The sequence below is a fragment of the Lampris incognitus genome, chromosome 1 (assembly GCF_029633865.1).
Source record: "Lampris incognitus isolate fLamInc1 chromosome 1, fLamInc1.hap2, whole genome shotgun sequence".
Taxonomy (NCBI): domain Eukaryota; kingdom Metazoa; phylum Chordata; class Actinopteri; order Lampriformes; family Lampridae; genus Lampris; species Lampris incognitus.
Window position 1 is genome coordinate 24,506,724 of NC_079211.1, and position 17,008 is coordinate 24,523,731.

Below are 17,008 nucleotides of genomic sequence, written 5' to 3' on the forward strand. Positions count from 1 at the left end.
GTCAGCATGTTTGTCCACACATTTGTTTTGAGTGCATACATGTATGCATCGATGTATGTATGTATGTATCTACATTGTGCAGAGAAAGGTAGTTAAGATAGTAAAGCCAGACCATTAGCAGAAGATGAGGGAAGGAGGAGTAGAAAAACCCAAACACCTACAGCAGTCAATAGATTAGTCCAGAGCAACTGAAATAGAAAAAAAGAGCGTAGCCAGTTTTGTGTTGTGGAGACAATTGTGTTTGGCTTGTGGATTGAACCATATAAAACATGTCATAGTATCTAATTTGTCACTAATTTGCAACATGATATCATGTTGCAAAAAAGGCAAAATTAGCAAATGAAAAGACATGCTGCCCTGAGGGAACATGTATCTCTGCATTACCAAATAGTTATAAGAATTATAACTATCAGTTTTTACACTATTATTCTTGACACCGGTGACATTTTTAAAATTTTTTTAATTTTCCCCCTTTTTCTCCCCAGTTGTACATGGCCAATTACCCCACTCGGACCGAGCCATCCCGGTCACTGCTCCACCCCCTCTGCCAATCTGGGGAGGGCTGCAGACTACCACATACCTCCTCCGATACATGTGGAGTCGCCAGCCACTTCTTTTCACCTGACAGTGAGGAGTTTCACCAGGGGGATGTAGCGCGTGGGAAGATCACGCTATTCCCTCCAGTTCCCCCTCCACCCCGATCAGGCTCCCCAACTGACCAGAGGAGGCGCTAGTGCAGCAATCAGGACACATACCCACATCCCACCCGCAGACACGGCCAATTGTGTCTGTATGGACGTCCGACCAAGCCGGAGGTTAACACAGGGATTTGAACCGGTGAGCCCCATGTTGGTAGGTAATGGAATAGACTGCCATACTACCTGGACACCTCTACCGGTGACATTTTCATGACAGAAATCTAATTAGTGAAAATTTCTGGTGAGAGAAAGAGCACACTTTTTGAAACTTTTTTATTGATACAACTTTTGCTGTTGAGAATGACAGTAACTGAAACAATGAGATGTACGCCCCCAACCTAATATATAGATATATTCTTTTCTTAAGAAAAATAATTCAACTGTATCGAAAGGTACAAGTTCACAGTCACTTTGGTAAAACACTTCATTACTTGGAAATCAACCAGTTTATCGATTGAGGAAAAAAAAATAAAAAAAAGAATAAGGTACATAAATGATAATAGGTTTGCTGCTTAAATAAAATACAGAATTTCCATGGACGATGTAAAAACTGGAATGGCACATTAAGTGTCATATGAAACATTTACAAAACATTAATAAAATTTCCCTGATAAATCAAAGTGCATATAGACGCAGTGCACGTAGTCCATCTGAATGTTTCTCCAACGTTAGCCAAACGTCAGCCAGCCCCACGCAGCAGGCCAGTGAAGCCACGAAACAGTAACCCATAGTATAGAATATTATAGTTTTTTATCCATAAGTAAGAAGGTAACAGTCATGAACATTATTAAATACAGTCAACACCAATGTTATATACAGTATCGCACTGCTAGGTCTGGCTTGGTCTCATACGGTCCATCTCCAGCAGAAACCTTGGATAGCTCGCTACATAGTCACAACAGAAATATGTGATCACAATACAATGACAAGTCTGAAGTGTTTTGTTTTTTTGTTTTTTTTTCTCGATGCCATTTGTGTCAGTACCCTAGGCCCTTTTGTAAACCCTTCCCAGTAGTTGGACATGGGTCCAACGTCACCTTGGTAGGTTTGATGGTTGGCGGGTGTGAGTTTCTTACGTTGGTTTGAAGCTGCCTCTATACCAAGTGAAACTTTGAATGAGTAAAGCCATCTCTTTCACAGATAAATGCCATTACATTCAATCTAAGATAAGGCATTGTTTATGTGGTTAATGTTCATCACAAAGTAAAACGAGATTGGACGTTCTCAAATCAAGGTTTATGAGGTATTTCTGTATCTGATCGCTATGTCTAAAAGCCTAAATGAAGAAGCAATCGCACGTAAACACACACACATAGACACGCATACAAACACACACACATAAACACACACACATACATACACACACACACGCACACACTCGCGCACACACACAAACACTTACACATCCTAGCTGGGCTCATTCACTTACTCACTCACTCGCCCCCCACACATCCCCTCCCTCCCTCTCTCACTCACTCAGCCCCTCACTCAAAATTGCATTCTCTTCATCACTCACCTAGACTCAATCAGTGGATATGCATGAACACATATACTCACACAGTCGTAAACAGGTACACCACACACGCACACACGCACACACGGGTGGAGGGGATGCAAATGTGCATGACAAAGCATGATCCTATCCTTAAAAACACAAGAAGTGACGGTAAACCACTGATCCATCTGAGAGAATGGAGAGGCAACTAACTGACCAAGTCCTGCATAATATAGGTCTATCCCTTCCCCCCAAACACTTTACCTTTATTAAATATTTTCATCTGTATTCATGTAAAATCAATAAAAAAATACACATAACAGTCAAGGATCTAAGCGATCAATAGCAGTCCAAAGGTTTTAGGCAAATAAGCTACAGCTTATTCATGGTAAAACATTATTAATATTATTGTTACTCATATAGATTTAGATTTATAGGTATATATAAATACAAATATATTTATAGATGTATTTGTTTAAAGTCTGCAAGCACAAATAAGCTGCATTTATTGAACTTTAGTATAACAGTCAAAGAGAGGATGGCTGATGAGGTGAAATGGGAAGAAACTTCAAGCAGTCAAACTACCCTGTTATTTTTTTATTTTATTTTTTTAGTAGCCTTTTCTATTTGATCCATCACCTCAAAGTTCCTCCCCCCCAAATCAAAAAGTCTAGTTATGTCACTTCCTGTCCCTGTGCTGAGTTCCTGTCAATCTGAGAATGGAACACAGAATGAGATTGGACCACCATTCTCATTCCAGAATGGAACCAGGATGTGGAATGAGCACTTTAGCAAAGATGTCCTCATTGTGACAAGATCACATTCACAATAAAGCTTTCGTATTTTTTCTAAACTTTTTTTTCTATATAGATATTTATATACCTTTTCTGTTTGTTATTTTCACACCTGTCACTCCTTGTAATGACAGCGGGCTGGAAAACGTTAAAAAGCACGGCTGCATCTCAGGAGTGGTAACCCATGGCAACACGCAGCTAGCTCGCGCAAAACATGGCCGCCGAATGCAGAGGGGCCGATCACACGTCTGACTCCTCGACGTCTCTGAGGAGCCACCAATCAAAGCCTGCTCATCTCACTACTTTCTTTCTCTTCCACATCAAAGTTTTTATGTTAATCTTTTTGAGTTTTCGACTGGCCAGCGGTTACAACACAATGCTCCACAAAGGAGAGAGAGATAGAGAGAGAGAGAGACAGAGCAAGAGAGAACCAACCAGCACACACAGGAGCCAGAGACCTCTCCCTGTTAGAGCCATCTGAGACACAGAGAGAGAGAGAGAGAGACAACACCCCCCCAAAAAAAGAGAAGCGAAAGCTTTGCCGCTCGCTCACGGGCGTGGGCACAGGCACGGGGCTTGGGGTTCAGGGGGGGTCAGGGCGCAAGCCGGGGCCGGCCCTGCAAAGATAAGAGGACAGAGATGGGCAGGGCCCAGCAGAGGACAGACATGCAGCTGCGGCTGCCGCTGTGAAGGCCAGGCTGGGAACTATAGAGGGAGGTTTTACGTGAGGAGATCTTCTGGATGGGGAAGTTGGGGTTGGGACGAGACAGCCACTGGATCAGGATGTTGCCGTTCTTGCTCAGGTCTGATGAGCCCTCTGCAGAGAGATAGGGAGAGAACAGGAGGGATTCTTAAGAAGGGATGTAATTCTTTCATTAGCTATGATATTTCTCTATTCATTTTCCTCTTTGCTTTCTATTTTAGATGCAAAGCACCTCATGAATCTTGCTATCTAACTCACAAACTGACATCCAGGGTCAGATATACTCACATTTTGTGCCAGTGCAAACCCTCTTTTGGTGTTAAAAATCTACAGTCGAGATTCACTATTAGGACACAATGGGCCTTTTGTGCAAATGAGAGGAGGGAATGGGTGGGAAAACATTTTTGCGCATCAGCTTCAATGCATATGTGTTTACAGGAGTTACCTTTTCAAAGCGCAAGATATTGGGCGGAGATTATGGAAATAAATCCCGAATGGGATTTATCAAGGCTGCTAGTAATTATGACCACGTGCTGTCTAATGCCCCTGAAAAAGCACGTCTTAACTCTTTTCGCCGCAGACATGGCTGCAATCACTGTGACTCAGGGAGAAGACAGTGCAAGATACAGACAGCGTGTCCAAAAAATGCTTCTGTAAATGTAAATTTATTTACAAGGTCAGAAGAAAACATTGTGTGAACTTATCGCCTGTCAAGTCACAATATTCTCGAGTTGCTGTAGGAAATCAACAAAGATCTGGAGGCACAAACCAAAATGAGTCATGCAATTCCAGCAACAACAAAACTCTTGGCCACATTTCATTTATTTGCATCTGGTTCATTTCTGCAAATGGTAGCATCTGCAGCTGGTTTGTCAAAGTCAGCATTATCAGCCACTCTGTCACAAATCCTTAATGCACTAATGCCGAGACTGCAGAATCACAGGCAGCTCCCAAATCACCATGATGCTTTCAACACAACCAAACAGGAATTTTATAATACAGCAGAGTTGCCAAATGTAGTAGGAGCAATTGAAGGGACACGTGAACAAAATGTGTTTATATACTGGAGGGCCCATTTCAATTAACAAGGCTGTTCCTGTGCTAATTATCCAACCCAGTTTTAGTAGTTACCGCACTAAATTGGCCACCCCCATTGGTGCTAATTGCCGACAAACCTGCACTAATTTCCACTTCTCTTAGCAGATCTGGCCCTTAGTCTCACACTTAACTGTACTATATGCACAGACTGCAACCGCTCCAATGATGTTAATGTATGCTTCTGAAAATATATGCTGTTGTAGGACATTAAAGATTTTTTCAAAATCGCCATTATTGTATTTGGTAAGAAAGTCTTGATGCATGCTCAATAATCCAGGTAGGAAGATGAAAGAAGGTTGAATCAGGTGTTTATTGATAGATACGTCTCATCACTCAACTCAGGGGATTGATGAAATGTATCTGTTCTGATTCAACCTTCTTTCACTGGGTAAGAAAACTGGCAAAATGTGTTTTTTTCTGCATCCCCCACCACTATTCTCTCATAGCCTCAATCTCACATTCTAGAGTTTACTATTACCAGTGCAGTTTCATCTGTGGTTCAAAGAAACGCCACCGACAGAAATGTAAGTAAGACGTGCTAATCGTTAGCGTGCTCCATCAAATCAATCCTTTGATTGAAGTTTTTAGGTGTTTCTGATGTGTCAGCTTGCTTTTGGGGATTGTCAGTTAGCTAAAAACATGATTCAGTTTTGAACTGGAGCAAAAACATAGATTAGTCAGTGTTTTTGTTCTTTTGGAATTTTCCCCCTTTTCCTCCCCAATTGTATTTGGCCAATTACCCCACTCTTCCAAGCCGTCCCGGTCACTGCTCCACCCCCTCTGCCCATCCGGGGAGGGCTGCAGACTACCACATGCCTCCTCCAAGTCACCAGCCGCTTCTTTTCACCTGACAGTGAGGAGTTTCACCAGGGGGACGTAGCGCGTGGGAGGATCGCGCTATTCCCCCCAGTCCCCCCCCCCCTGAACAGGTGCCTCAACTGACCAGAGGAGGCGCTAGTGCAGCGACCAGGACACATACCCACATCCGGCTTCCCACCCGTAGACACGGCCAATTGTGTCTGTACGAATGCCTGACCAACACAGGGATTCGAACCGGCGATCCCCGTGTTGGTAGGCAACGGAATGGACCGCCACGTTACCCAGGCACCCTCCAATTACAAATTTAAGACAATAATTCCATATTGCTCTGTTCACAGCAAAGTCACACAACAGTTGTGCTTCTTATTGTGTCCTTGTTTACAATTAACAGTTTATAATGTTATCGGTGTCTATTTGTCTGTATTTACTGTGACTTAGGATTCATTTACTTTTATCTGACCCACCACTTGTGTGGCTGAGATCTTTGAAATTACAGAGAGCCCACAAGTAAGTCATCACTCACTGGGACATGGATCCAGGCGACAGAATCTGATGGTGTCAGGCTTACTGTCCAGACAAAGGCCAATGGTGTTGTCCCTGGTGTGGCATAGAGCCTGCCTCTGCTGGGTCCCATTACCACATGTCACTGAGCACTGTGGATGCATATACACACACACACACACACACACACACACACACACACACACACACACACACACGCGCGCACACACATGCACACGTACGCGCAAAAATTACACACTAACACACTATTACAAATATCTTTGGAACATGGACAGACTTACTGTCATGTCAAAAAAAACAAAAACATCACAACACCTATTTCCAATTATACTTATTCTGAATTTGATGTACACTGTGAAACAATTCAATCTTTAGTCATTATTTTGCATGTAGAATAATGTGCTGTTAGGACCTTTTCTAAATATTTTTATTTTTATTTTATTCACCTATATTCATTCACCCACCTGTCCTGCATTCATGTACAATTTAATTTTATTTTATTTCCATCCCCCACAACGCATGATATCCCACAGTTACCCCTCTCCCCACCCCATCCATCTTCAGCCTGTGTACCTGTGACCAGGGTCCTACCCTCCACTGGGCAGGGCAGGGGTGTCGGTTGCAGGGTCTTCGGGCCTCGGGCCGGTCATCGTTGCAGTGTTTACTGTGGATAGCGCGTGTGGTGTTGTTCTCACAAGGCTGAACGCAGCTGACTGAGCGAATCTGTTGGCCGGTCTTCCCGCATGGCTTACTGCAGTTCTGCCACTCGCCCGTAACCCAGCTAGTGGATGACATTACAGGATGGAGAGAGAGGAACAGTAATGTGGACACAATGAACAGTAAGGAAAATACCTTTTTAAAAAGTTATCCTTGGGGGGGAAAAAGGTAGTGAGTAAAGGATTGTAAAATAGGGAAAAAGATGACTTTTTGCCTTTAGAAATAGCTAATGAGCCAAATTGCACATAAATATGCAATATCTTCAAGATGAAGCATTTACCATATTAAGTAGTCCCTCCCTGTCATCGTCTTTTTTAAGTAACTCTTTCTAAAGAATGTGTCTTTATGAGACCATACAAAACCTATTTACATGTGCTGTACTTGCGTCTTACAGTGAAAGCTCAGTCAGTAACTATACCACCATGTTTAATAGCTACTGGTTCCTTCACAGATGATACTTCGGTACACACATTGGTGGAGGACAGGGTTTCTGGTTGCATTCTCTGGTGTCTTCTCGACGTTTCAAGTTGGACTTGTTACAGAAGCTCTTGTGGACCATCTTACCGTCCACTCTTCTTCTGCAGCCGTACCGCAGGTACTGCTTCCCTAGAGAGAGAGGGGATGGGGAAGACGCAGATGTGAAGACAGGCCGACAGATGATAGCCACAACAAACAACATCAGTCACGAAATTCCTCCATCATAGGCGCAGCTGCTTTGCATCCACCAATGCTTTTGTGTATTTGCAGTGCTACCGGTGTTTTGTTAGATATCTAATGAGTTAGTTCTTCACCATACCTCCCCCGCAGGGCTTGGAACAATAGGACCATTTCTTAGGGGCCCACTCGTAGGTACTGTCCTCCACTAGCATGTTGTCCTGAATGGCCGAGTCACTGTCCATGTTCATTATGTACTTATAGGACAAGTTCACATCCTCATCTCCGTGTAACTGCATCTGGAGTCAAAGAAAGAGAGACACTGTCAACATACACAATCCACAGCAATAACCATAGCCTTAGTAAGTAATATAATATTGTTTTAACAATAATTGATAAAGAAAAGTATGGCATATGTGTGCGTGTGTGTATAGTATATATATATATTTCCATCCATTATCCAAACTGCTTATCCTGGTCTCAGGGTTATTTCTGTTGACATGTATGTATATATATATATATATATATATATATATATATATATATATATATATATATATATATATATATATATATATATATATATATATATATATATATATATATATATCAATACAGATGCAGGGAGAAAAGTTTTATTACATAGCAGTACAAGCCTGTTTCGTGCGTCGTGCACTCATCAGCTGCTAATGTGGTTCAACAAAGAACACACAGTTTAGGTTGCCCAGCATCACGGCCCTAATTTCGGTGGACAGCAACCGATCAGAGGAGAAAACATTTAAACTACAACAACCAATGGGGTAGGTAGTTATGATGCACAGCAACCAATGGTGGGGTAGAAAACATTACAACCAATGGGGTAAGGGACTGGGGCCTGTTCTGAAAAAGCATTTAAAGGACCAGGGCACTGCTGAAATAGCGTACATTTAAAATATAGCAAGACAATTTATGTAAATCATATAGTGAGGTGGTGTTGGGGCACAGTTGGAAGGAAAAAAAATCTAATAAATGTCATGTGTATCATCTAATGGGGGGGGAAAGAGAATAATAAAGACATTTTACTTGTAGTTACAAAGGAGATATTTTTTTCGGTGTCTACAGCTGGTGGCCAATTTGTTTCTACTATTCAAGGTGGACATATCAGGTTTGCAAATAATAAAATACTTTTCTGCCAAGCACAGGTTACATCTTTTACCTCTAACTGAATATGCACTACTCTTTGCAAGGATTTTCCATGAGACAGAATAACTGATACTCTTGTCTACCAATGACCAAATGTGGCGGCTTAAGGCTGTTGCATTTTTTGCATGCTCATTTCTGAAGTTACTCTTATGGGCATTAAACCTAATTTTAAAAGGGCCCTCTGTTAATCCCACGTAAGTGTCCACATTGCAATTGTCTTCTCTTGTCACCGATGCCTGGTAGATGACTCCCTCTATCTGGCATTTTCCTTTTAGAGGACACGATGTCTTAACACGGCATTTGCAGTTGGAGGTGTTTGGTTGCGGTGAGGGGGTATGTGCCTTGGCCATGATGCTTGTGTTATGGGATGAAAAACCTGCTGAACATTTGGCATGCAGCTGTAGCTCATTTTGACAGTGTTCCTGTTGAATATTTTTCTCAATTGGTGGTCTGGGGTAAAGCGCTCATCCAAAAGCTTGTAAAATTGTTTTCCAATATTAGAGGCCACAGTGTCGCTGTAGGGAGGATTAAACCAGGTGATCTTCCGCCTTCTGCTGCGTTTTTTTTTTTTGCTGGCTGTCACTAATTGATGGTGGATTGTACTTAAGTCTGAAATTATATCCACATGTTTGTAAGGCTTCCTGGTATGGGGGTGGGGGCTGCTTCATTAAAGATGGTTTCGCTGGATGATAAACATGAAAGTCTCTTATAGTATATGCTCACTGGGATATTTTTCAAGATAAAAAAAACCCCGCTATATATATATATATATATATATATATATATATATATATATATATATATATGGCAGCACGGTGGCGCAGTGGTTAGTGTGGTCGCCTCACAACAAGAAGGTCCTGGGTTCGAGCCCTGGGGTAGTCCAACCTTAAGGGACGTCCCCGTCCTGTGTGGAGTTTGCATGTTCTCCCCGTGTCTGCGTGGGTTTCCTCCGGGGGCTCCGGTTTCCTCCCACAGTCCAAAGACATGTAGGTCAGGTGAATCGGCCATACTAAATTGTCCCTAGGTATGAATGTGTGTGGGTGTGTGTGTGTATGTCAGTCCTGTGCGATAGTCTGACGGCCTGTCCAGGGTGTTTTCCCGCCTGTTGCCCAATGACTGCTGGGATAGGCTCTAGCATCCCCGTGACCCTGAGAGCAGGATAAGTGCTTTGGAAAATAGATGGATGGATGGATGGATATATATATATATATTTAAATTATTTCTGTTGACATGAAATATACTTGTGTATCTCATTTCTTTGTGTTTATGTGTGGCTCTGTACCATGATAAGAACTCCATGTCTGAGGGGACCAATTGTCTGAAGTGTCTCTTTTTCATTTTCATTCTCATACTCCCACTCGGCACCCGTTTCTATCACCGAACGGGATTCTGGGAATTCATTTCCCCCATTCAAGAAGATCAGTCCTGATGCGGTGTTCTTCACCACTGGAAATTGAAGAGAAACACATATAGCATACTCAGGTTAGTCTTGGAGAAATATGTGTGTAAACATGCATACACACACATGCGCACACACCGCGCACACACACACACACACACACACACACACACACACACACACACATTACATACATACATACCTAAAATGTGTGAAGTTGCTTTCAGCTCTTGGATGAGTAAGTGTCTTGCCCCTCTGGGAATTTCAAGAAGTTTGAGGAAGCCTGAAACAAGAGAGGCATTCAGTCTGTAATCCCAACATCACGAAAAACTCATTTTAAAGTTTCCTGGCTAAACACTTCTAATAATCCAATGAAAAGCTCAGATTTAGGATCTAAGGTACCGATCCCTGCATGCTGAGTTCAATCATAAGTAATTTCATCCAGAACAAACATCTGACTCTGGGAAATATAATAGTGAAAGTGACTTTAAATCTTTCCTGATGTTAAGAGTTAGAGAATATCCTTTATTGACGTCATTCCTTCACATGGAAACATTTTGTGGTAATCTTACTCAAATTCAGACGGATCATCACCAGTTCTCCTCTAGAGGGAGACATTTAGCCAAGAATAACTATATATTTGGTCCGGTTCAAATTACATGGAAAGGACACAGGCCAACTATTTTTTTAAATTTTTTTTTTACTAACATTAAAGACATCTGTGGTATGGATAAAACGAAATGAAAAGTACGCTCTAGACTTGGGTGAAGCCACGTAATTGTATGAGTTTGTGTATACCTTGCTTTTTGGCGATGCGGGTGATGGTGTCTTTGAAGGTTTTACAGCTGGAGTTGTCTCCATCACATACACCACACTTGTCCTCCTGCTTGGAGGAGCCAAGTACTCCATCACAGCCTACTTTCTGTTGATAGAGACAAGCACATTTTAAGATAATCAGAGACACACTGGAACCTGCGTGCGCGCACACACACACAGACACACACACACACACACAGACACACACACACACACACACACACACACACACACACACACACACACACACACACACACACACAAGCCTGCATGTAAAAACATGCAAACTAATGGTTCTGCCCTCTCTTATTGTGGATGTAAGACACACACAGAGACAGCATTTACATTCACACAAGCAGAAAAGATGAATGCATTAACTTAACAACACACACAAACCCTAAAGGTGCCAAGTGTGGTATTTTGGCCTTTCTGGGGCACGATAAGACTAGTAAATATCAGCAGGGCTTGCTGAGTGGTAGTGATTAAAACAAAAGAAACGACTCGTGAGCTCTCAAAAGAACAGGAACAGGGCCGGCTTAGTGTTCTTGTTGATTTTCGAGGGCCCTGCTTCCCAAAGACTTTGCTCGAGTTTGCAGTTCACAGAGAACCATGTTCGGGGCGATCACAATAAACCAATATCTACTCAAGGCATTCAAAAATATCAAATGTCAGCATACATGCTGGCTATCCTCTACCTTTTTGTTTGAATGTGCTGGTCTTGTCAATTTTGATGTGCTGTTGTTTCAGTAATTTACGCTGCTGAACAACAGATGTCAGCATTAAGGTAGTGATTACACATAGCCCACACACACACACACACACATACATACACACACACACACACATACATACACACACACACACACTCACCTCACACTCGCCACGCACGCACATGCTGTAGGGGTCCTTGTATGAGCAGCGTGTGCCATCAAGGACCATCTTCTTCATATACACCACATCTCGCGTCTCCTTGGACCGGCAGTGTAGCTGGCAACGTTTATTAGCTGAGAAATACACACGCACACACACACACACACACACACACACACACACACACACACACACACACACACACACACACACACACACACACACACACATACAAAACTGGTTACATTCTTAAAATATCATGCTTTTTATCCCTTTTGAGCACCTGCTTAGTACCTTGACAGAACCTTAAATGCCAACTATCAAAAAATCCCCGCCACGTCCCTGGCACAGTGTGAATGAGTAATTCTTTATTTAGCGTGGTGCTATGATTCATAGTATCAGATTATCAGATTATATGTGACTCATACTAGAACCTTGGGCCTCCAAGGAGGAATCCTGGCACTATACAGATCATGCAGGCCAGAAGGCTTTCCTTCAAGTTTCAAATTAGCTGGATCTAGCGAGCTTGTCCCTGGGTGCTTTGACAGTAATTACCAGGTTGTTAAATGTAGTAAAATCAAAATATGGGGCGAAAAAAAAAGCTCTTTAGACTGAACCGAGAATGCACAGTGTGAAAGTTAGAATTTCCTGCTGTCAGAGTAAAACTGCTATTCCAATACAAGTACAACTTTTTTTATTTGGGTTTTCTTTCTTTCTTTCTTTTTTAAATTTCTAATCATCCAAAGTGGTAAGCAGTGGCTGGACAGAACCCGTTTTTGGAAATGTATTTATTTATTTTTGTTGTGGATTTTTCTCCCAAATTGTACTTGGCCAATTACCCACACTCTTCCAAGTCCTCCCGGTTGCTGCTCCACCCCCTCTGCCGATCCGGGGAGGGCTGCAGACTACCACATGCCTCCTCCAAGTCACCAGCTGCTTCTTTTCACCTGACAGTGAGGAGTTTCGCCAGGGGAACGTAGCGCGTGGGAGGATCACGCTATTCCCCCCAGTTCCCCGTCCCCGAACCTGCGCCCCAACCAACCAGAGGAGGAGCTAGTGCAGCGACCAGGACACACCCCCATCCGGCTTCCCACCCGCAGACACGGCCAATTGTGTCTGTAAGGACACCCGACCAAGCTGGAGGTAACATGGGGATTTGAACTGCCAATCTCTGTGTTGGTAGGCAACGGAATAGACTACCACGCCACCCAGACGCCCACTGGAAATAATATTCAGACCAAGTCTCAACATAAATGGTCCGCTCGATCTGTACAATTAAAAGAGAGCAGACAAGACTGGGCTGAGCGTCACATATATCACACACACACACACAAACACACACACACACACACACACACACACACACACATATATATATACATACTGTAATGGGCTTAAATGGGTGCTTAAAGGAGAGGAGAGGGTACTGGCATCTGGGCTGAAAATATCCCCCTGACCAGCTGGAAGAGGTTTTAACCATGTAACACATAGGCAGCCTAATATTTCATATTGCTATACTCAGTAAAATGTTGCCCTACTGTATTTATTGACTTGAAGGGAGCCCAACCGGTGGCCTTAAAACGACCGTGCGTCACAAGCTTCTTGACAAATACTACAATTTCACCCTCAGAGCAGACATTCTCTTGCTCTCCCCGCACTATCTGGAAGCCAGGAGATGACAGACCACGAACGGAATTCAATTTCACCTCGCAATGTTTTTCTGTTCGACAGCTTTTTTTCTCTTGCACACGCAGAATCACTCAAGTGCACACGTGCATGCGCTGACACTCACGTGCGCACGCACACGCACGAGTGCAATTTGAGAGTCGGAGAAAGCCTTGCTGAGAAATACGGCATTTAGGGACGATAAGAACAGAGAAAAACAATTTAGCCAGGGCCCTCTTTGCGAAGTGTGCGCGGCGTGACCTCGGATTAGATGTGGAGACAGCTCAGCACTTCTCTCCAGCGCTGCCCTTTAGTTGGAGGATAATTTAATACATATCAGGGAGGCACTGACACCTCCACTTAGAGACAGGATGGCTCTGACAGCCACACACACACACACTCAAATCTCAGTGATGTAAAGCATTTTTAGGCTATTAAGTGGAGAAACTTGAGGATGGTTATCCCATTGTGACTGATGATTAGGCCATATGCTCTGAATGATAGCAACTAGTCGGAGGGATGGAGGGAGGCCGCCGAGGTTCAAATGACATCAGAGGGACCAGGTGGACAGAGGGACAAAGTTCAAAGATAAGCGTTTTTAAAGAGAGGTTTGAAGACACGGCTTTTTTTTTCAGGAGGGCGTCGTCATAACTCGCAGTCGTACTCAAGACGGCCAGATGTCAATGACCATAACAGGACACAGCTTACGCATATCCTCCAAGATATTATACTGTAACACACACGCAATGGAGCCTCGAGGGAAACATCGCGTTGCGGACTCCCTCTTGCGTTATTGTTTCGCCTTCCCTTTTCCTCTCGTTGTAGTATAAACTCACTCTCTGGGTGTTCATAAGGCAGCCAGTGGTGCTTGTTGTTGTTGAAGTCGAAGCGGGCGTCCCAGGCCTGGCACTGTTCCTCTCTTGTGTCGCTGTAGATACCCTCGCACTCGTCGGTGTTGCACATCTGAAACTGGTAGGTTGCTCCCACACAGGTGCGACCTCCGTTGGCTGGTCTGGGGACAGACACAGTTGGGTAGGGGACTCAGTATGTTTCAGTGGTATATGACATAGATAGCTGTAATACAGTGATCAGTGCCGCAGAAAGCTGAATCAGCTCATCTGGACACATGGCTAAACAGTTTTGGTTTTGTCTTATGCATACCAGACCTACAGAAGGACTAATCCCTGCCAGTTGTTGTGTCTCCCACTAAATGTTGCATCCAGATGAACGAATTCAGCTTTCTAGGGTTTCTTTACCCGGATTATTGAGCATGCATCAAGACACATGGGTTAGTGGTTAAACTGCTTTCAGATTCAATGTAGAAAAATTAATCTAAAAATTGCAGCAAATTAGCTACAAGCACACTGTGGTAACGTTAATCTCTGTTTGAAATGATCATACTGGTCTCAGGCAGAAAACCCAGAGGGATATTAGCATTAGGGCTGGGCAGTAATTCAATATTACTGTTTATCTTTTTTCAATGATTTTGTATCATGCCAAAATTCAGATATTGTCCTATGGTGATACACAATTTTGTTGTCTTAATTATTGACCTGTTACCTAAAATTTCTCACAAAATTAGTTCTGAAATATTTGACAGTGTTATTCGAAAACGAGCTTAAGTTTGATATTATACTTTACATTACCAAGCAGTTCAATATGATAAAACTCAGCTGGAGTCTTAAATATGGTGTTTTTTTAGAGGCAAGCAGATATATATGGATGTTGTGTAAATTTCCTAGCGCCTAGCACTAACTATAGACATTGCAGCTAATATTAGAGGCTGACTTTTCGATGACTCTGTGCAACTATGTGTGCGCAGTAACCCACAGCTACTTTAATATTTTAACACCTTAGCTAACTTTGGAAATGAAATTACATCTAAATTGAAGGTTGGCTATCACACACACTTCTTTCTTTTGCTTGCATATCACACACCATCATCATGATTGTATCACACACACACACACGCACATGCACACGCACATTTAGCAGCGCAATCAAAAAAGCTCTTACCTTGGATTGTCACAATTGCGTTCACGAAACTGCACTCCTCCACCACAGGTGTGAGAACACTGGCCGAATGAACTCCAGGAGCCCCAGTTACCGTCCTGCTTGATGATGTCAGAGGTCAACCAGATGCAGTGACCTTTGAAGCAGTGCTGCCGTTGGATGGGAAAGACAGGGACCATTACTCTTTTTATAGGACAGTCAGCCAATCAGCAGTGTGCTATCACACCCTTTTCAGATGCGACACACCTCATGAACCTGGCTGCTAACTCACTCACAAACTGGCATTTAAAGGGATATTTCAGTTTCCAGGGTTTTTACTATGTCCTACTACATAGTCTGACATAATCATGGACACCTTTTTTATTCTGTGCATGCAGTTAGAAGGTACGTCAAAGGAAGGTACGGTCAGTTAGAAGGTATGGTTTCTCTGCACCATTGCACATTATCACCTCTTATTTCACCTGTATATATCAATCTTTGTGTATGTATCTGAATATTGTTGTGTTGTAGTGTTACGAAACACGTCAAATTCCATGTGTGTGCAAACCTACATGTCCAATAAACATTATTCTGATTCTGAATGGTGCGCCTAGCCTAGCTTAGCTCAACTGTTGGATGGCTACTGAGATCATTAGCAGCTCCTCTCAAAAGAAGGGAAACACACCTTTTCCAAAGCCATTTGTTAATACTTTTTACTCGTTAGCCTAGCTAGCGTTAACAATTTCTATTAACCAACGTTTTACAAGTACATGAAAAATCCTAAATATCAGATTATAATTTTAATTATTTTTATGTTATATGCATATCCCTTTTCTTTTTTTGGGGGGGGGGTTCCCCCTTTTCCTCCCCAGTTGTATCCGGCCAATCACTCCACTTTTCCGGGTTGACCCGTCACAGCCCCCCCCGATCTGGGGAGGGCTGCAGACAACCAAGTCTCCTCCGATACACGTGCCAGCTGCTTCTTTTCACCTGACAGTGAGGAGTTTCACCAGGAGGACGTAGCGCATGGGAGGATCACGCTATTCCCCCCAGTTACCCCTCCCCCCCGAACAAGCACCCCGACCGACCAGAGGAGGTGCTAGTGCAGCGACTAGGACACATACCCACATCCGGCTTCCCATCCTCAGACACGGCCAATTGTGTCTATAGGGATGCCCGACCAAGCCAGAGGTAACATGGGGATTCGAACCGGCGATCCCCATGTTGGTAGGCAACAGAATAGACCGCTATGCTACCCAGATGCCCCCCCATATCCCTTTTCTCCTGCTGCTGAAGAAGACAGATACGTGCCTTCTTCGACTGCCGAAGAAGACAGTTTAACACAGGTTGTGGGGGGAGACTACGAAAGAGAGACACCTGCCTACAGTAGATGCATGGGGATTCAAATACATGTGCATGTCAGCCTGATGTAAGTATGGATACCTTCCCGTTTCCACACATAGTGCCATCGATGGGCGGTCCTTTCTTGGTCTTGCAGAAGAAGGGATTGTCTGGGTGGCTGCACCACAGCTGCTTACATGGGTCAAAGGTTCGATACTGTGGGACACAGATAGATTCCTTCTT

At 43.3% G+C, this 17,008-nt stretch overlaps 1 protein-coding gene across 1 annotated transcript in view; it reads right to left on the bottom strand.

Moving 5' to 3' along the window:
• LOC130109763 (A disintegrin and metalloproteinase with thrombospondin motifs 2-like) overlaps positions 1-17,008 on the bottom strand; it is a 151,816-nt gene that overhangs the window by 2,113 nt on the left and 132,695 nt on the right. The window contains exons 10-20 of the mRNA XM_056276749.1: positions 16,868-16,981; positions 15,449-15,594; positions 14,269-14,444; positions 11,768-11,901; positions 10,880-11,003; positions 9,965-10,128; positions 7,643-7,799; positions 7,317-7,452; positions 6,703-6,910; positions 6,131-6,260; positions 3,712-3,804 (exon numbers count right to left, since the gene is read on the bottom strand). Of these exons, the coding sequence (XP_056132724.1) occupies positions 3,712-3,804; positions 6,131-6,260; positions 6,703-6,910; positions 7,317-7,452; positions 7,643-7,799; positions 9,965-10,128; positions 10,880-11,003; positions 11,768-11,901; positions 14,269-14,444; positions 15,449-15,594; positions 16,868-16,981 (1,582 nt within the window). The remainder of the gene's footprint in view (positions 1-3,711; positions 3,805-6,130; positions 6,261-6,702; positions 6,911-7,316; positions 7,453-7,642; positions 7,800-9,964; positions 10,129-10,879; positions 11,004-11,767; positions 11,902-14,268; positions 14,445-15,448; positions 15,595-16,867; positions 16,982-17,008) is intronic.